This window comes from Urocampus carinirostris, chromosome 10 (genome assembly GCF_059441175.1).
Source record: "Urocampus carinirostris isolate Australia breed hairy pipefish chromosome 10, RoL_Ucar_1.0, whole genome shotgun sequence".
In the NCBI taxonomy this organism is placed as follows: domain Eukaryota; kingdom Metazoa; phylum Chordata; class Actinopteri; order Syngnathiformes; family Syngnathidae; genus Urocampus; species Urocampus carinirostris.
Genome location: NC_142358.1, coordinates 33,619,158 through 33,639,841, shown reverse-complemented (window position 1 = coordinate 33,639,841; position 20,684 = coordinate 33,619,158). Strand labels below are relative to the sequence as shown.

At 39.6% G+C, this 20,684-nt stretch overlaps 1 protein-coding gene across 7 annotated transcripts in view; it reads left to right on the top strand.

Moving 5' to 3' along the window:
- gramd1bb (GRAM domain containing 1Bb) overlaps positions 1-20,684 on the top strand; it is a 114,369-nt gene that overhangs the window by 67,558 nt on the left and 26,127 nt on the right. For all 7 annotated transcript variants that reach the window (XM_088345058.1, XM_088345059.1, XM_088345055.1 and 4 more), the window contains 2 exons: positions 14,086-14,170; positions 16,924-17,027. In XM_088345058.1, the coding sequence (XP_088201184.1) occupies positions 14,086-14,170; positions 16,924-17,027 (189 nt within the window). The remainder of the gene's footprint in view (positions 1-14,085; positions 14,171-16,923; positions 17,028-20,684) is intronic.

Below are 20,684 nucleotides of genomic sequence, written 5' to 3'. Positions count from 1 at the left end.
ACAATATTGATAGGGACAGTTATTGCATGATATCAGTGGGGACACGTCCCCTCTGTCCAGGCCAAAACTTTACCTTTGTACTGTTGTTGTTTTAAGATTGAATGATTCTGGTCCCCCCACTCAATTCAGGTTAGTATTATAAAGCCTTTATTTTAAGCCTGCTCATCTCAAATTTGAGTTATACATCAGGAACCCAATAAGCTAATTCTTTCAGACACTGGTGGATAAAAGAACAGGAGCAGAAGTAGAAATGGACTGCACCAATATCCGAGCCATTACTGGAGTTTTTGCATTGAACCTGGTAAAATCATTGGGGGAGACCTGGGATGGGACGACTCTTACCTCAATGTCAGAAGTGTCGACCTCAATCGTAAAGGGTCTATCAGGGTTGGGTAAGGACAGAACAGGTGCTGGGGAAAGGGCTGTTTTAAGTTTAGTGAGAGCTGTAGTGTACTGTGAGGACCAGATGAACCTAACCTTGGGAGAAGTGAAATCAAGGAGGGGTGCGTCAATGGTGCTGTAGTCTCAAAAAAACTCACAATAGGAGTTAGAAAACCCCCAGAACCGTTCCCTTCTCGACATAGGGAATGGCCACTCTGCTACTGCATTGATCTTCGATGAACCCATCTTGAGCTCCATCTTAGAAAGTACAAACCCCAGTAAAGCGACATTCGGTTTATAAAACTTAAATCTTTTGGACTTAACGTATGAATTATCCAACAAACGCTGCAGCACGTTGCAGACATGAGTCTTGTGCGTTTCCTCATCGGGAGAGTATTGATTGAGCATGTCTCTAAGTACATCATTAACTAAATTTTGAAAGACACCTAAAGCATTGGTTAACCCAAAGGCAAGGCCAGATATTTGTATTATCTGTAGGGGGGTTAAAAGCAGTTTACTATCGTCGATGACTAATATCTAAATGGTAGCCGATATCAATATTGGATTCAGACACCAATAGTCATAGATACTGTTTCTCTACAATATGACTCTTAACATTCAGATAAACATTTGTATTTGAGTGACACGTGGAAACTGTTGAGCTCTGTGCTTGTGGGTTTAGTTCCGGACTCTGAGACTGTATTTTGTGCAAAGGTGAGAAAGTGAGTGGGAATTCTTTTCTATTTGTGGACTGGAAGTTAGGCTAAAGACAACTGTGTTACAGCACAACCTTAGGGGGGCAAAGCAGTTCCGCGGGTGGATGAGTGGATCTATTTGTATGCCATCGTTGTCCTAGAGTTCAAGATAGTGCAGCCTCCAGAAATAGACAACCTCTGCCAAGTGCAAAATACTTAAGTGCAGAAGGACTGTTTCAATATGTTAAGGATTTTTTATTTCAAGTTTGTGCAAAAGTGTCATACTTTAGAATTGTGGCTGTGTCTGGTTGTATCCAATGCAGCTAAAACTCTGATAATGCCTAGCTAAATTACAGATGGCTTTCTCAGAACAGAGCTCATCTGAGACATACCTTAAAGGTGTGGTGCATAGTTTGAGGTGTCGTTAAACATTTTAAAATTAAATATTTTCTCTATTAAGTACAGTTTGTGTTAACAATTCCCAACAAAGTTCAAAGAGCCTTTTTACTTTTTTTTCCACCGCTTCTATCTGATTTTAGCTGAGTTGTATTCTTGGTGTTCTGGCCACGGAGCGCATTACACTGGAGGAAAGGAGGCAGGGGATGGGTGGGAGGAGAGCAATTCTAACCACGTGCTCGCAGTCTTCTTTCCTTCTAAGATAAAAATGGTGAAAGTAAGAAAATGACTGTTTCAAATGCAGTCCAAATGCCAACCCAAACCCCCAAAAAGATGAGAAAGGAATTGTTTATTCAAGCGCGTCGAAGAATTCCACATACTTGCTCTTGCAAAAAAAATGCGCTTGACAGAGGCTGCAATGATGGCGACAGCAAGTAGAATATTTTGAAGTTACAGACACCATCTTTAAATGTGGACCGTGGTCTGGTGACTCTTTACTTTGAATAATGGATGCGAGAAGAGCATAACACTGATCCAGATTATTATCAAGCACTGCATAAACAAATCAAAATGAAATGTCAACTTAAGTCTAAATCTTTTTGACGCCTTACTTGTTCTGAATCAAAAGTGCATCAGAACAATAGAAAACATAGTGCAATGACATTGACTAGCAACATAATTCCAAAATAAGTCGATATCTATAATAATATTTGAAAACCCTTTCTTCTGTAAATAGGTAGAATAAAGTTATGTGCTTGTTTAAGGTGGTGATGGCCCTGGGGAAGAAACTGTCTCTGAGCCTGTTAATCCTTGTTTTAGGGTACCTGTAGTGCCCAACAGAGGGAAGCAGGTCAACAGGGTGGTGCCAAAGGGGAGAAGAGTCCTTTGCTGCAGTATTGTTAGCTTGCAATGTCCTCCAGACTGTGCAGTGATGACTTACTGTATGGTGACTAATATGTTATCGAACTAGTTTTTCTTAAGAGATAGATGGAATGTTACCGGACCTAAAAAATAACACTATGAAGATGAGCATCCACTTTACGTCAATAGCTGACCTCTTATTCCTCTTATTTTTCCTTTAAAAAATTGTCTTTAAGATTGTAAAAGGTTTGATTCATGTTCAGAAGCTTTTCATGGAAACTGCCTCCCTGTAAAAGAGATAATTTATTGACAAAAAGGGTGGGGAGAAGGGTACATTCAATTTGTATGGCAATTTTTTTAATTTCACAATATGAATTTGGCTGACATCTGGATTTCGTTCCAATTCACATAGAAAAATAGCAGAGTTTTGAGGAAATCCATTGAGATTCAGGGATGCGAACACACAGACTTGAAATTTTGAAAAATGTGCGATAGACTAAACATCTCACATTTTGTAAAATTGCCAAGAATATCTGGAAATGTTGATTACATTGAAATTGTATACAGTGCTGCGCGTCTATAAGGATATCAAAGTAAAATTAGTTTGGGCATTTGAGCATTTTTCAGCATTTTACTCTCGAGAAATCCTCATTTCTTTGGCGTTCATGCAGCCTTACCCTGAGTTTTGAGATACAGTGATTGATTTTGGACAGACACACATATGAACACTTCATTGTCCAACACAAGGGCCAATACTGTCTGACATACCCATAGGAACAAACACACTCTAGTGGCTAGCTCACTAGCAACTCACAGGATTTAAGAATAAGAGCTAACATTAACTGAATTCCAATTTTATTTGCTCACTCTGTAACCTAGTCCACTCTACTCGGCTACATCAAAAGGGAGGGAAGGAGAAGAAAGGACACTTGAACTCTAAACATCAACAGTGTGTCTCCCCATGGATATGTCTTCCACCAGCCAACCGATTGTAACCCTCCTGAACAGGGATTAGCTTGCAGACCTTTGGTTGCAGAATTCTTGTTTTAACAGGTTCCAGTTCTCTTTCAGACATGTGAACATTGTAACCTCTGGTAAGCGTGATGATTCTACCTTCAGGTCTGCAAAAACTTGGTTCAGGAAGACCTCACCAATACGGTGTCGGCACCCAGACCAAAGCAGTGGTCGGCTCAGTGAGAACTGTATGGCAATAAAGGCTGCAGTGTTTGTCACAGTGGTTGTTTTTGTTGAGTCACTCATGGTCCCTGAAATAAGGCCTCAGTAGCACAAGACTCGCATCCAGTCTTAATTCAGCAAAGGAGAATCCCAGTCGGTGGTGGTAACAAACTCTTTGGAGTGCGGGGCACTGAATCCAGAGGTGCTCAGCCAATGCAGTGGTGTCAAATGCCATGTTGACAACCTGGTCAGCACAGCATCAGTCCTGCAGCAAATTGGATGTCCACCGCGCAATAATCACTAGGCATGCTTCATTGGTCTGCTTCTTATATGTCGGGACACCAAGCAATTTCAGCCATTCTTCATCCCCGTCCACCATTGTAAGACTGGTGCAATTGCTAAGAATCGTTGTTAACTTGCTGTCCCGGTGTATTGTGCAAGATGGATGTGGTGACCACTGCTTGTACTGTCCTTATATAATTGTCTCCAACACTTGCCATCTGGCTTGGTCAGCTGTTGCATAGGATGCAGAAAGATGTGTCCAATCACCACCTGCTCCTGTGACCAGACCACACGTGGTGACATCTTCAACCTTGTAGCCAGTGACACAACACTTAAGTTGACTAAGAATGTCATGTGGAAGCAAGATGTTTGATTGTTCTTACGCTTGAGGGATGATTTGCCTTCAGATGGTCTACAGACAGTTTAACTATCATCTTTTGGCTCAGCATAACTTTCTAACATGAAGCTGGACACTGCCGTCGTCTACTCAAGCTCCTTTTCACAATGGGACTTCCTGGCTGCTTTGGTAGTGTATTACTTCTCTCGTTGTTTCATCATAAGCTTCTGGTTTTTATCTAGTCAAGTCAAATCATGTTTATTTCTATATCCCTTAATCACAAGGAGTCTCAAAGGGCTGGACAGACCACAGATTATTGCAAACCACAGACTATTATTGCACCATCCCCTGATCTAAAACCTACATCAGGGCTAGGAAAAACTCAAGAACCTCAACATGAGGAAAATGAAGAAACCTTGAGAATGGACTCTAATGCAACAAATTTAGCAACTCAGTTTGTCTTCATGTTGGCCAAGTTAGCTAGGTCTTTAGAGTTATTATTCAGTTCCTTATCATTTTGAGGCGACGGCAGAAATGTGGCATTAAGTCTGCACTTATTTAGCAGTTTTCGTGGAGCGCTTGGCTTGGGGGATTTTCCGCAGCTTGTTGTTGCTATTAAGCAAGTCTACAATCTTGCGGTATGCTTGTTGTCGCTAATCATTTGGATGTCGGTGTTCTTGTATTATGGTCACACCTGCTCCAGCTCCAGGATGACCTTGGCTGCCTCAAACTGTGACAGATCCTTATGGCAACCAAGTAGCAATGTTTACCACTTTATCCAACAAAACAGATTTGCAGTGGCACCCCTTAATGATAATGTATTGAAATATTTTTTGCATTTTTTGTTGTTTTAACATATACTGGAACAGTTTAAGCATCCAGTTATATAAAATTCAAGAATTGTGTTTTTGTTGCACCCTAGTGGGAAGTGCATGTGGTTGTTTATAAACAGCAGAAGAATTCGGGGCTTTAAAAAAAGATCCGTTAACATTTTTTCCTTGTTCTTTGTCGATACTCTCACAGACTCCCACGCAAACTGTTGCTGTAATGTAAAAAGAATGGATCAAATATTAATGAAAAGCCGTTCTGTTAAAAAGATGAGCTTATCAACGTTTCAAATGATTTCAACCCCACCCTGGTGTACAGTACCAGCCTCCTGCATCCCTGTCTGTTTGTGCAAGTGGTTAATGGTTAACCAGATCTATAAATGCTGTCTCTGGTCAACTACCTCAACAAGGCATCGTTGCAACAATGGTCTCGTTCTTCCCTTGATTTATCGGCAGACAATATCCTTCAAATAAAACCCACTCAGAGCAGCGGCGCCACAAGTCATCTCTGAGGAGAACTTACTCCGTCAGTCTAAGTTTGACTGAAATGTTTAACCACATGCTGGAAAAGTATTTTGTTTGAGAGACGTGTTTTATGGGAATAAGTAACTCGTTTCCATCAGTTCCTGCTACTTCAATTTCAGTCCTCAGAGAGTGGTTAAATGTTACGCAGAATTTCGGGCAGCTGCAGGAAATCAGTTAAGAGGGATGAAGTGGTCAACCCGTACTGCCGTTGTCACCATCGGTACGCTCGCCCCTGGGATCTTGTAAATATTTCTAGGGAAGTGTTACAGGAGTTGGATCTTGAAGTGCAACAGACTTTTCTAGCCTGAACGAGTGAAAAGGTGACTGGACAATGTATTTAAATGTGTAGTTTATCACCATTCATAAAAAGCAATTTGGAGTGATTTCCTAATATGATTTGGCTTTTTGAACCATCAGCCCACTCATGCTAAGTTTTATTTATAAATTATGAAGGTTTTTATTTTATTTTGGGCATTCCGAATTTATTCCCAATGGTTGCACTGCAAAATTAAAAAAAAAAAAAACATCATAATTACGCCATTTTAGAAACGTTTGCTCATTTAAGTCAAAGTTTTTTAAAAGATATATTTTTTTTTTCTAATAAAGTAAGAAAATGGACACCTAAAATAATAAACTAATAGGTTGTAGACTTGTTTTGTTCATTTTTAGGGTTTCTTTTGCTGATTTTGGAGATTAATATATCTCAAATTAGAAACAATAACAACCATGTAGGTTTTTTATTAATGTATTAAAAAATCCAAGATAAAACAACTTAAACAAAAATTATTCTTAAAAAAAGCCATAATTTCTGCCAAAGGGGTAAGTAAAAATGTTTTTTCCAGTGCGGGTATAAAAACTAATTCAAGAAACAGGCAGAAAGAAATATTGATTTGACAAAAAATGTCAAATTGTAAAGCACTTTGGGAGGTTTTTGTTGACTTGAAAGGTGCTGTATAAAAATTAAGACCAGAACATTTAAGATTTTAGTATCTTAAAATAAGATTAAACCAGAAAATGAGCAAAAAAAATTGCCAGGGGGATAATATTTATCTTAGTGTAAATGGGGTTATTTTGTACAAAATAAAAAAAGCATATAATGATTTCTTACAACAAAAAAAAACGGAATTTGCTTGACCCAAAATATTAGGTCAAAAATAACCCAAATGATTAAAAACATTTCGTATAAAAAAAATTGTTAAGTAAACTGTGGTTTTCATAAAAAGCTCGAGTCAAATGTATTTAACTATATTATATATTTCTAAAAGATATTTAATCTTGTGTATTCTTTTATCAAGTAGATTGTTAATTGCTTTAAAGAATGTTTTCTATTATAATTCAAACAAAATCTTACAATGGGCAAAACTATCTGCAATCTGCCAAATAAGATTATTTTGTTTATTTTAAGTATACATCGTTTTGACTTTAAAAATTAAGTAAAAATATCTTAAAACAAGAAAAAAAAACTTAAAAAAATACTTTCCAACTTTTACAATGGGATAAAAACTTATTTTTTTGCAGTGTAGAACTTCTTTTGGCCTTTGGGCACATGTTGTTGACAACAACATATCTCCTAATTGCAATTTCACATTTTCTCACATGTCACACTGGCCTCGTTCTTCTGCAACCCAGTTCTGGCTGTCATGATTGATAGTGTTGTTTTGCAGTCGAAGGTAACTGGAGGTTACGCTCACATCTGTTCTATGTAACTTAATCACTTGGTTAGACTCAACACACTCTGACACCGACCACAAACTTTTCTCCATACATCCTCAACTCTGTCCATCCTTGTCAATTCTTTTGCTTCACGACTTGCTTCCTACTCTGGGTTATAACAGTGCAATAACAGCACTTTTGCACACTTCCTTGGACTAAGCAAGAGGAGTGGCGTTTGTGAGGAGGTGGGTGCTTCTGCCACAATAATAAAGGACTTGTTGCACGGGGTTACTCGAGGGCAACGGCCGTAACTCCTCTCTCCCGTGTGTGTAAAAGGAAGAGAGACACACAAGGCTCATGTGGTTGAAGTGTGCATGTGTGTCCACTGCTCAACATTGACAACACAAAACACAGAAGAGGGCGGACACTCGGCGGATACTCGAGACTTTTACTTACAAACAGCAGAGACAGTTGCTCCCTCCATGAATTGAAGGATAAAGCATGGAAGCGGATGAGGATTGTTTGACGTCGGATTGGGAGACGGTCCTGGAGCTGGACGAGGCCCTGGCAGGGTGGCTTCTGCCGGGTCCGGCTAGAGGGGAGTGGGGTTGGGAGTGGGGCTGGGCTATGTCTGATCTTCAGGAGCCCGATTGGAACTCTGAAGAGATCCCTGCAGTAAGTCTTTAGTTGACTTGTTTTTGGCAATAGTAGAATCAAAATAAGGCCACATGTGTAAATAATATACAGTATTTTTTGGACTATAAGGCACGCCTAAAACTTGAATTTGAAATTGTGCCATGTATACCGCAGTGTACAGCGGACAAGATTGGAAATGCATACAGTATTTATAGGTATGTGTTACCATCCTGGAAATGCATAGAGTAATTATAGGTATGTGTTACCATACTGTAAATGCATACAGTACTAATAGGTATGCATTACCATCGAGGTTTTATGGTAAAACTGATTTGCGCAATGATTGATTAAATCGTTTAGCATTGCCTACTTTGCAAAATATTACATGCGATGGGGGTCGAACCTGGGTAGTGGTGGAGAGAGTGCCGGCACTTTACCACTAGACCAGGGGTGTCAAACTCAATTTACCTCGGGGGCCACAGGATAGAACAAACATTCTCTCGGGGGCCGGACTAGTAGATTAGAGAGAAAGAAAGAGAGAAAGAAATAAGACAAAGCGAAGGAGAGAAAAAGAGGGTGGGACAAAGAAAGAGAGAAAAAGAGAGAGAGAGAGAAAAAGAGAAAAAAAAGAGAGAGAGAGAACGTGAAACGTGAGAAACAAGAGATAAAGACAAATAATGAGAGAGGGGGAAAGAAAGAGAGAGAAAGAAAAAATATCCGAAGAGAAATAGAGAGGAGAGAAAAAAGGAGAGAAAGAGAGAATGGGAGAAGGAGAGAATGGGAAAGCAAGAGAGAAAGAGAGACAAGAGAGAGAGAGAAGGAAGAGTGGAAGTGAGAGCAAAATAAAGTAAAAAGACAAAGAGAGAGAGAAAGAGACAAAGAGAAACAAAGAAAGAGACAAAGAGAGACACAGAAAGTGAAAGAGAGAGACAGCGAGAGAGAGAAAAAGGGAAGGGAAAAAAAGAGCAAGAGAGAGAGAGAGAGAGAGAGAGAGAGAGAGAGAGAGAGAGAGAGAAATACAAGTCCACCGTCTTTGTGAGAGGCACCTGGCTTTGGCAACATCAAGTGGACATATTTCAACCTACAGCTCGTTTTTCTCTTGCGCTTCACTGAGCGTTGTCTCGCGGGCCGGATTCAATCCCTTAGCGGGCCTGATCTGGCCCCCGGGCCGCATGTTTGACACCCCTGCACTAGACCATCAGTGCTACAATGATATATGACAAGGCATTGGAAATTATCTCATTTTCTCATGATGCTTACCAGTGCAAGAAACACTGGTTTGTATAGTGTATTCTGATTTGTTAAACAGTCTCTCAATTTATTCACCAATGAATATTAGAGAATGGAGAAAACAGAAAGTATTTGAACAAAATACTATATAAGCTCTTTTACATACATAGACATATTGAACTTAGAGGTAATTGACCCACCGGGGAAGAGTGCAATATGATTTGCAGTGTTGCTGGATCCGTGAGTAAAACTAGTGTGATAATGGAATGGACCCTTATGCCATTTTGTTCGCCATCCGTACCACTGGTTGACAAGTGGTAAACTGACGGTGGCACTCTCACCAGCGCTACTTGTTTTAGATTAATATTGCAGACGATTATTTGTAATTATGGTTAACAATACTTATCAACTGATCAATCATATCATCATTGCATTTGTATATACCAGGGGCCAGGGACTTTTTTAACTCAAAGATCCTTAATAATAATAATAATAATTAATAATAATTTCCTTTGTATTGTCAATCTTTGTAACTATGTACACAGAACGAAATGTCGATACACCTGACCCGTTGTAGCGAGCCGATGCAGCCGCAGCCAACAGAGGGCGCCGCCATTTTTACCAATGTTATAAGTCTTAGGTATGACTCGGCCGAGGCGCGAACCAGCGACCTCCCAGTCTCAAAGCGGGCGCCCTACCATCTAGGCTACTGAGCTGTGGTAAACCAAAATATTTTGATTTTTTTATTTGGGAAAGAGCCACACAGTATATTTTGAGACACTATTCAACAAACCCGCTCTCCAGACAAAAAACTATGGTTTGGCAAATTTTATTTCACTGAGTGACGTTTAGATAAAATGTATGAAATGAGAAAAATGCATGAGACCCAAATATAAAAAATATACCACTTTGAACCTACCTCCATCCCGCAACGAATTAAGATTCTTAAGGCTCATTTTGACCTTCATTTTTTTCGTTATGACCGTAAGCATTTATTTTGTAAAAACGTCACAAAACGTCTCCTTCAGTCTGCAAATGAGGATCCCAACATATTTGCTTTCAGCGCAGATGGCGCAGGGCAAGAGACAGGAGGGAGTGCGTGCTCTCTTTGTATAGCTCCAACCATCCCTATCGCTCATCCAATCAAATTGCTTTGGGTGCTCTTCTGGCGTTTTGGCATATTTACAGTTTGTTATGTGGATTTTCATAATAAGGTGTCTCAACAGTGAACACAGATTACCGTAAATTCCGGACTATAGAGAACACCTGATTATAAGCCGCACCCACCACATTTTAAGAGGAAAACCAATTTTGTACTTACACAAGCCGCACCTGTATATAAGCCGCATGCTCCCACACTAAAACATGTAACACAATCACAAAATTAGCCCCGCGATTGTAACTGAATATTAAGTACACAGTCCAAAAACCACAGCCGGCAAAATGAACAGAAAATAATACCAGTACTTAATATTTGATGCAGACCTGCAGAGTCCGGGTACCCGTTGAAACTAATCCAAAGAAAAAAAGTCTATATTTCCAAAGGTAAGGGTGAGGAAAATATATATCCACTATTGTCCGCCGCGACAACAGGTCTCACTCACCTTTACCCCACTTCCTGTCAGCCCGTGTTTGCTCCGCCCCTCTTTTTTAATTCGCAAAACATATCAGAATAAATGTCTCAAATAAATACATTACAAAAATATACAGGTGCAAATACATACTACACATATTTACAAAGAAAGACGGTACACCAAGAGAGTTTTCAGAGCTTTAATTATAATATTATAACCTTCAACCCCAACCGTGCCTGTGAAGGGTAGCAAAACGCTACTAGTAACATGCTCGCAACACAGTAAACGGGTCTGTTAAAAAAAACATACCGTACTTGTAGAAACCACGGTAAACCTTCCTCATCATCCTCCTTATAACTGACGTCATCAAAGTCATCTTCCCCAGTATGGGAAAGAGTCTTTGTCATATAGACGTCGTCCCACTCTCCCTTATTCAAAAACGCGCTAGCAACACGCTCGCAAAGTGAAGTTACGTGCAGTAGCTCTGTTTCCTTCTTTATCGGCCTGCTCGTTTGCTTTTAGCTTGAAAGATATGTCATGTGCCTTTCTTTTTGCAATTTGCATGATGAGGATATGTCTACGCTAATTTAATTTGTGCACAAGCTAAGAAGTTGCAGTCTTCCACGGCGCATATATTCCACCAGTCTAAATCTTACCTTTTGTACTCGAACGCCGCTGGCGGCTGTTAGAAAAATTGCATAAATTGGCCGCATCACTGAATAAGCCGCAGGGTTGAAGGTTTGGGAAAAAAGTAGCGGCTTATAGTCCGGAATTTAAGGTATTTAATTTGCCTTCATATAAAAGATTCCTCAGCAATGTTCAGCCAAAATGAGTTTTTGGGTGTGACATCTTAACTGTAAACTTTAGCCCGAAATGTGCCCCAGATATACTGGATAGCACTGCTTCAAACTTCAGCATTGGTTTGGCTTTGCATGCACTAGACTTTGCTCACTCATATGTGGAGGAACATGGTAACAACCCTGTTTCCAAGCCATTCATACTCATGAAAAGAGCCATATATGGCTCACAAGCCATAGGTTCCAGACCCCTGGTATATACAATACCATAAGTAAATAAGGAGTCCACACACAGTAGTTGTAATCTCAATGGCATGCGCCTTATAGTCCAGTTAGCCTTGTTTATAAGAGAAATATGACAAAAGTCTATTTTTGGAGGGTGTGCCTTATAATATGGTTTGTATTAGAGTGCAGAAAATATGATTACTGTTAGTAATTCCCTCTAAGCAAAAGAAGGATTGGCCTGTTTGTTGACTCATTGCTATTTGAGCCCACAAAGAGCTCTGTTGTCTAGTATCATCACAGGCTGGTTTATCATTAGCATAATGCTCAAACAAGCACATATTTTCAGAATCGAACTTAAGGAGATGTTCTTTTCCCGCTGGCCTGGAATCAACAGAATATGTTTCTTTCCCAATGTCCACGCTGTTGCTGGGGTCGCAGCTATTGTTTTTTTCTCGAGGTTTCCTGTTGAAGAAAAACATCTGGCGCAGACAGCGAGAGCCCTTACCAGTTCCGTGTCTGTTTTATCAGCAGGAAATAGAAATTAAGAAAGTGGAGAGTAGAAAACTGCAATTCTTTCAGTCACATTTGAGAGAAAATACTTTATTTAGGTATATACACTGCAAAATAAATAAGATTCTACCCAATTATCAAAATGTTTCCCAATTTAAGTGTAAATTTTCTTATTTTACTATATTTAGAAAGTTTTTCTGATTTAAAAAAAAAGTTAAATAATCCCTTCAAATCGTCTCAAATTGCAAATGGCAGACTAGTTTGCTAGTAAGTTTATAAAGTAAATATATAATAAAAAAATAAATAACGATGAATAAACCTATAAACCTATATAGGGTCATTATGTCCATTTCAAGTGTGATTTTTTTAATTTATTAGAAAAAGAAATTAAAACATCTTGAAATTAAATTGAAGAAAAATAATAAGGTAAGAACATATTTTTGCAGTGCGTGTATTTTCTTTTCATTGAAATTAGCATTTGTTATTGTTTTCAGGTATTTGTTTTTGCTCTTGTTTTCTATCCAACGTAGTAGTCTTATCAGTACTTAGTATCGGCGTCTGCTACTATTGAAAATTTATGTATCTAATTGATAATTTTTCCACCTTTGAAAACATATAAAAAGACAGAGGAAGTGTTAAGTATTATTTTCCAATCTTAGTAAAAATTAAATGAGAAGATTTGCTACCATTTGTTATATGAGATGATGTTGTTGGTTTCTTTTTGTTCTGGGTAAAATGTGTTTTTTATTTGAGAAAAATGATCCTAAAAATTAGCACAACTTTCATTAAATTCACAATATTGACCAGTATTTGTTTTCATTGAAGTAGTTCGTAGTATTTGTTATTTTAGGGAGTTTTATTGCATCAAATTTTGTAGCAGTATCAGTTTTTAGTTTCGGCGTTGGTGGCAACTGTGGAGTTAAGTTTCACACTGGGATCTGCCGTAAAAAAAATTTTTTTTTTAAATAAAAACAGTAGTATCGTCAATTCTGACTTACCCCTGTCGGAACCAGAACGGAAAAAGGACCCACTTGCGTGACGTTTACCACAAGTTTGATTGAAAGAGAGAAGAAGGGCTGCGCCCACGACCCGGTGTTCGCTGGGCGCGGAAGCAAGTCGCTCTCGTACTCGGATTAGCGAGCGATGGCGCTGTCAGGGGCGGAAAACTGGTCGGTAGCCGGGAAGGGAGAGCAGGCGTGGTCAGGATCCAAACAGGTCGTAGCTGGAGACAGACGGGAGCAAAAACGGGACAGGCGAGAGTCAGGGTCAAAAAAGGCTTGCCAACTATACACGGAGATTCGCAAACGGACCGACAACATGGGATTGACAGGACAGGGTTCAAATAGAGACAGGGAGCCAATCAGAACCCGCGGCGGTTGGCTCCAAATGAGCGGGCACAGATGATTCCAATCGGTAATTTCCTTGTAAGTCACAATTACATTTTAAAGTCCAACCATAGCATTTGGTTCACCTGAATAATCTCATGAAATCTTATATAATTTTTTGATTAAATAGTTTTCTATTTACTGTGGTGTCTAAATAATAAAACAACTTAAATTATACTAGCACAATTATGATTAAAACAGCATGGTGATTGTCATTATCATCAATAAACTTTCATGCTTTATTAGCAAAACCTTTTGATGTTTTGACTGTGAAGGCATACTTAATGCAATGGTCATATAGTTAGGCACGTAAATCCATTGTGTGGTGCTGAACTGAGAATGTATCTCCATGATATCCACTCAGCATGTTCACTGCATGATCTGCAGTGGGCTGTTTTGGAACCAAGCTTCTACTAAGATGCAGCTTTTCATGTACAGTCCAACACAACTTGCTAATGAGTCAGCATCCATAAAAAATAATCACCGTCCGCCTAACAAAAGTGGCGCTTGCGTGTGAATGAGCAAAGCATGAAGATGCGTGCATGTTTGAGTTCACGAGGTGCAGCCGTGTGTCTGACAACGCTCTAATTTGCAGGTGCTGAGCCCCACATATAAGCAGCGCAATGAGGACTTCAGGAAACTCTTTAAGCAGCTACCTGACACAGAGAGACTCATCGTGGGTGAGAGAACCTTAATCAAATGCCGACATTGTTTGCATCCCTTCACAGGTCTCGTGTTATTTTAACATAACCATAGCAAAGTGCAATTCGAGTGTTGAACTTGTCCATCTCATTAGAAGCCAAAAATGACAATGGCAAACAGGAAGCGCAGTGCAGTTCAGAGTCATTTTTAGTCCTCAAAACCTTTGCAATATGTTTATCGTAATTATAAACTAATCGGATCTATACCAAAATTTTGAGAATCGCCCACCCCTATTCGTCAATTTTTAAATTAAATTTCCCCAAAAGGAATAACTGAAAACTAGTGATGGCAAAATGAAGGCCCATAAAGCAGTGAAGCCCAGCAAGGAAATGCCTCACGTACACCCACATAGAGGCTTCAAGATGAAACATTTCCTTGATTACACCATCACGTGGACAGAAAAATGTATAACATGCTTGTTGCTTGCAATAACATGTTGGGTGTATATGGTGCTCTGAATACATTATCATCTCATCTCATTAGCTGCACCGCTTATCCTCAGTAGGGTCGCGGGGGTGCTGGAGCCCATCCCAGCAATCATCGGGCAGTGGGCAGGGGACACCCTGAAATGGTTGCCAGCCAATCGCAGGGCACACAGGGACAGACAATTCACTCGCTCATTCCCACCTAGGGACAATTTGGACCAGTCAATTCACCTGAAATGCATGTTTTTGGAATGTGGGAGGAAACCGGAGTGCCCAGAGGAAACCCACGCAAGCACGGGGAGAACATACAAACTCCGCACAGGAAGGCCGGTAGCTGGATTTGAACCCACACAGGAGGTTCCCAAGACCTTAGAACTGTACCGCACACGCGCTAACCACTGCGCCGCCGTGCTGCTTATATATATATATATATATATATATATATATATATATATATATCCATCCATCCATCAATTATGGGCTCCAGCACCCCTTATTTTCAGTAGGGCCGCGGGGGTGCTGGAGCCCATCCCACCTATCTTCGGGCAGTGGGCAGGTGACACCCTGAACTGGTTGCCGGCCAATCGCAGGGCACACAGGGACAGACAATTCACTCGCTCATTCCCACCTAGGGACAATTTGGACCGGTCAATTGACCTGACATGCATGTTTTTGGAATGTGGGAGGAAACCGGAGTGCCCGGAGGAAACGCACGCAAGTACGGGGAGAACATGCAAACTCCGCACAGGAAGGTTGGTAGCTGGATTTGAACCCATGACCTCAGAACTGTGCTGCACACGCGCTAACCACTGCCCTGCCGTGCTGCCATATATATATATGTATATATATATATATATATATAATATTAGAGGATTAGGATTAGAGGAATAGTTGTTCTGTGTTACTTTGTCAATGGTTTTGCATTAGCAACAACTGAAAATGGGAAATAAGGAGATAAATAAAAAGCTTATTCATTTTTATTGAAAACAATATTTTTCTCAAGTTTTTTGACTCAGGCAGTTTATTTTTTTGAGAATTTCACCTGCTTTAAAAAAAAAAAAAACATCTCACATAGGGGCAGCACAGCGGCGTAGTGGTTAGCGCATGTGCGGCACAGTACTGACGTCTTGAGATCGAACCTCCTGTGTGGAGTTTTCATGTTCTCCCCGTGCTTGCGTGGGTTTCCTCCGGGCACTCCGGTTTCCTCCCACATTCCGAAAACATGCATGTTAGGTTAATTGGCCGGTCCAAATTGTCCCTAGGTGTGAATGAGCGAGTGAGATGGGGCTCCAGCACCCCCGCGACCCTACTGTGGACCAGCGGGGCAGATAATGGATGAATGGGTATTTCACATGGTATTAATGAAGCAAGTGTGCATAGAAATTAGATAGGGAGTTTTTATAAAAATTCGAAGTGTATGTTTCTGTGATTCCCAGTACTGAAGGGAACTCTCATGCTTTTGTACCTCAACTGTTGCATTTGCCGTGATATTTGTGGATCTTTGTTGATGGGTTGACGTATCAAAATGATGCCACAGTTCTAGTGAAGGGGAATCCATATCTTTTTATTGAAGCTTTTATATAGAGCTACACTCAAACCTAGCAAATCGTTTTCTGAATCAGTCACATGGTACACCCCGCTGGGCTTCAAACATCACTAACTACGGGTCACTGCGACCCGAGAAGCATATCAATGCCGAAAACCAATAAATCTGTTCCCAGACTCCCAAAATCACCCATTTCAGCTATAAAATACATCTTCTTGATCACAGAAACATGCTCGAATAGTTATCAAACATAAAAATATAGTCATAAGATAAATAACATATTACCTAAATAAAATTTGTTTATTATGAGGACTAACCATGGAGAAAGTCAGTGGGTGCTAACGAAAGGGGTACGCCTGGTGGTGGAGGAGTGAGGGAGCACGAGAGACTGTTGATGATACTAAGCAATGCAATAAAAAACATGATACAAGTTCAGGCTCAGGTCTGTATGGTGGGCAAAACATGTGCTGACTGGGACGAACTTATGCTGGTGTTAACCAGTCCCCCGCCTAGTGGTAGCCCTTGAAATTTATGGTATTCTTTTTTCTCTCATATGTCGGGACAGAGTTTTGCCAAATGGACATCTCGTATCTTTAATTCTTTGTAACTAGAGTAGCTTTTTTGTAGGAGTGCCTCTGTATGAATATTATATATATATATATATATTTATATATCTTATATATTAAAGCTTACGGATTATGATTTTCCATGTGAATGTGTGCTGTGGGCTGTGCTGAAGCTGTGTCATTTCTTTACACAGACTACTCCTGTGCCCTGCAACGGGACATCCTCCTACAGGGACGACTCTACCTCTCCGAAAACTGGATCTGTTTCTATAGTAACATATTCCGCTGGGAAACACTGGTATGTGTGTTGCCTCTCTGAGTTCTATTTATGTACCCTACAATACAAAATAATAAATCCTCATCCCATTCTTACCCATTGGCAGAAAAAATGTCCTGATTTTTAAATATTGTTTTATTATCCTCAGATATTTGTTTTCATTTTCCTCTTCAAATAAGCAAATGCATACTTAAAATAGCCAAACATTGCGAAGTATTTTTTTGTTATGTTGGTAAAATAAAAAAGCAGCAAAATTATCAACCTATCTGTTAAATAAAAATATTTTTACTTTATTTGGGAATGGCTTTGTCCTATTTTATTTGAGAAACAAGATAAATTATATTGAAATGAGAACACCGATACAGTAAAGTTCCAACTATAGAGCGGACCTGATTATAAGCCGCACCCAGTACATTTTTAAAGGAAAAACAACTGTATACACACATAAGCTGCACCTGACTATAAGCTGCATGTGCCAACATTGAAACACAATATTTACAAAGAAAGATGGAACACAGAAAGAGTTTTAATAATATACAGTGAAACCTCGGTTCTCGACCATAATCCGTTCCAGAACCCTGTTCGAAAACTGATTTGTTTGATCACCGAAAATCGTGTTTCCCATTAAAAGTAATGTAAAATCGTTTTAATCCGTTCTAACACCCTGAATGCTTACCATGAACGTAAACATGAAGCTAACCCAGGCTAATCGTACGTTCGCGTTAACGAAAGATTACTCTAACATGAACGTGTACAACAACAAAAATCAGGTCGTATACACGTCATTTAGCACCCGGGTCTCCACAAAAAGTGGTGAGCGGTTAAAGGATAAAGAAAAGAATTATGAATAGGATTTCTTACCTTTGTGAAGGTCTGCAGAAGCCATGCTCTATTCTCTCGAAAGAAGGGAAACTCGCACACCTTCTTCATATTTTCTATTATTTCTTTCTTAAATACAATAATTGTACGCACTACCCTTCTTTTTTCACCTGTAGCAACTTTGTTGCTTGCACCGACCTTCTTCAGGGGCATAATTAGGGGCTAAAACACTCCGTTCACCGATATCTAAACCGAAAGCAAAAATAAGTGCGCGCGCACGTCACAACAGTTCTTCACAAGGGGTGGGGGCAATCTACACCCGTACGCCGCTCAGCATCGCACCCTAGCGTACCGGCGTTCGAACTCAGATTTTTTGAACGAAAAGCGAAGCAAGAATTTCTCAAATTTTGGTCGAGAACCGATTTGTTCGAACTGAGAGGCGTTCGAAAACCGAGGTTCCACTGTACAGCACCTTAAACGTTCTGACGACCCACAGATGGGCCGCTGGACTTTTGCTAAAAAAATATGTGTTCTACGATGTCACCAGTCACTGAAATACATCATGCCACATAGCATTGGAAACCTTAAACTCTTTCAAAATATACTCATCAGATAAACATCACGGTCAGTCTGAAACAAGATACCCGAAAACGATAAAGCTGGCGTAACTCACCCTGGTCGTCTTCAACTTCTTTGAAAGTCCGCCAAAATGGGTTTGGTACATCAAGGAGAGTCCATAAAATCCAACCGTGTAAAATATTTACTCATGATAATGACGAAAGATGAACAGGAATCCGCCTTAAACATTTCTTCTTGCTTCTTGTAATCCTTTTGTTTCGCCACATTATTTACGTTTACAAATAAACAGACTTGTATAAATATTCCCAATAGTGTAGTTAGCCCTTCCCTTTTGATTGACACCTTTTCCATGATTAATGACTGTTCATGTAAGTTTTATTCATGCACAAAATGCGAAGTTTTATCAAACTTGCATCTTGTTTGACACATATATTGCACATGTCCCACTCTGAACATTACTGCCCGGTCGCCCCTTGTGACCGTAAATTAGCCATATCATTGCATAGGCCGCAGGGTTGAAAGCTTGAGAAAAAAGCCGTGACTTATATTTCGAATTTTACGGCACTTGAAATGTTTTATAGGGTAAGAATTATTTTTTGCAGTGTGTGCATGACAGGCGTTAGATGCGGACCAAGTCAATGCAGGGGCAGATTAGACTTGGTTGCACTGTGAAAACAATTGGGTCAAGAATATTTCAGTTTGCATCAAAAGTAGAGTCATCCACTCCTCGGGTTAATTTTACCCTTTTTACTGGGTTGGTTTTGAAGAGGAATAACTTTTCTTCCTCTGTTTGTTCATTTAACATCCTGGTTGTAAGCCGGGCAAAACAATGTCTGGATCTGAGCAGTTCACTTTAAGTTTTTATTACAGAACATGCTGGGAACAAATGAGGTATTCTGTCAAAATGTCTGACAGTCACTTTTATACTAGGAGGGCGGGCTATGACAAAAACAAAACTTTGAAATTAAATGAAATGAAATGATCTGCATTTATATAGCGCTTTTCAAGTCAATGACTTCCCAAAGCGCTATACAATGTGCTCCACATTCCGCAATAGCGGCCTTGCAGCCATGTAAGGCACTAACCTGCTCATTGGGGGTATTAGCGGTTCAGTGTCTTACCCAAGGACACTCCGACATGTAACACGGACGAGCCGGGATTCCCTTGATCCCAAGACGAGCGCTTTACCTCCTAAGCTACTGCCGCCCCACTTTAAACACATTAAAAAAATTCTACTTCACACGAGCCCTGTGTCTAAACCAGGTACAGCAAGTACTGCACTTCTCCTTACCGCAAACCTGAAAAAACACTTTAAAAAGTGTAGAGACCGAATAACGATTGATATTTTAAGACACTCAAATGAATGAATAATCATTAAGGTTTGTTGATCATGGTTAGATAAGTGAAAGGATTATAAATGACTGAAATAATAAAATAAAATAAAGTTATCAATGAAGAAATTACTCAATCATGATTATACATGAAGTGACAAATTCAATATTACAACACTCCTAAATGAGTCTATTTGTAAAAACAGACTGATAAAATTTACGCCATCCGGTTTGAAATGACTTGGGGATTATTTTTTTTAGAATAACACCCGGAAAGATCCTCATTTCTTTAACCGACCTACCAGATATTTGTTCATTTTAAGTAGCTTTGTTATTTCAAACAACGCCCAAAAGTAGACTTTTAAATTTACAGTCCAACTTTGGGTGTTTTAAAACCACAATACCCATCAATTTAGTTTCATACAACCCAATAGATTGGGTTGTTTGTGCAAAATAACTAATTAATTAGATTTTTGGTCTCTTTAAAACAATACCAAAAAAAGTGCCTTCTTCTGTCTAAAAAAAATATTATTTTGCACAAAACATCCTAAAAAGTTGGATCAAATTGAGATAAATTGTGCATTATCCTTCTCAATTTTGACCTAATTTGGGTTATTCTTGATCCAAGTCTTAAAGAGTGTGAGTTATTTTTTTCAGAGGCAAGGAACTTGGCACAGAGTAAATGTCTTATGGCGCCATTGCGAGTGTGAACACAGCACACTCAATTGCCGCCAAAAGGCACACTTAACGTGGTAGCAGTAGAAATTGATTCAGTAGTGTTCACGCAGCAGGTTAAGTACATTAATAAAAGACAGAAAGCAATATTAACAGCAAGCGGTGACATTAAATTTAGTGTTTTATGCATTTTTGTAATTGACTCTGTTCAGGGTTGGGTAGGGTTACTTTAACTGGATTACTTTCAATTACTTTTGGATTACTCCAATACCAA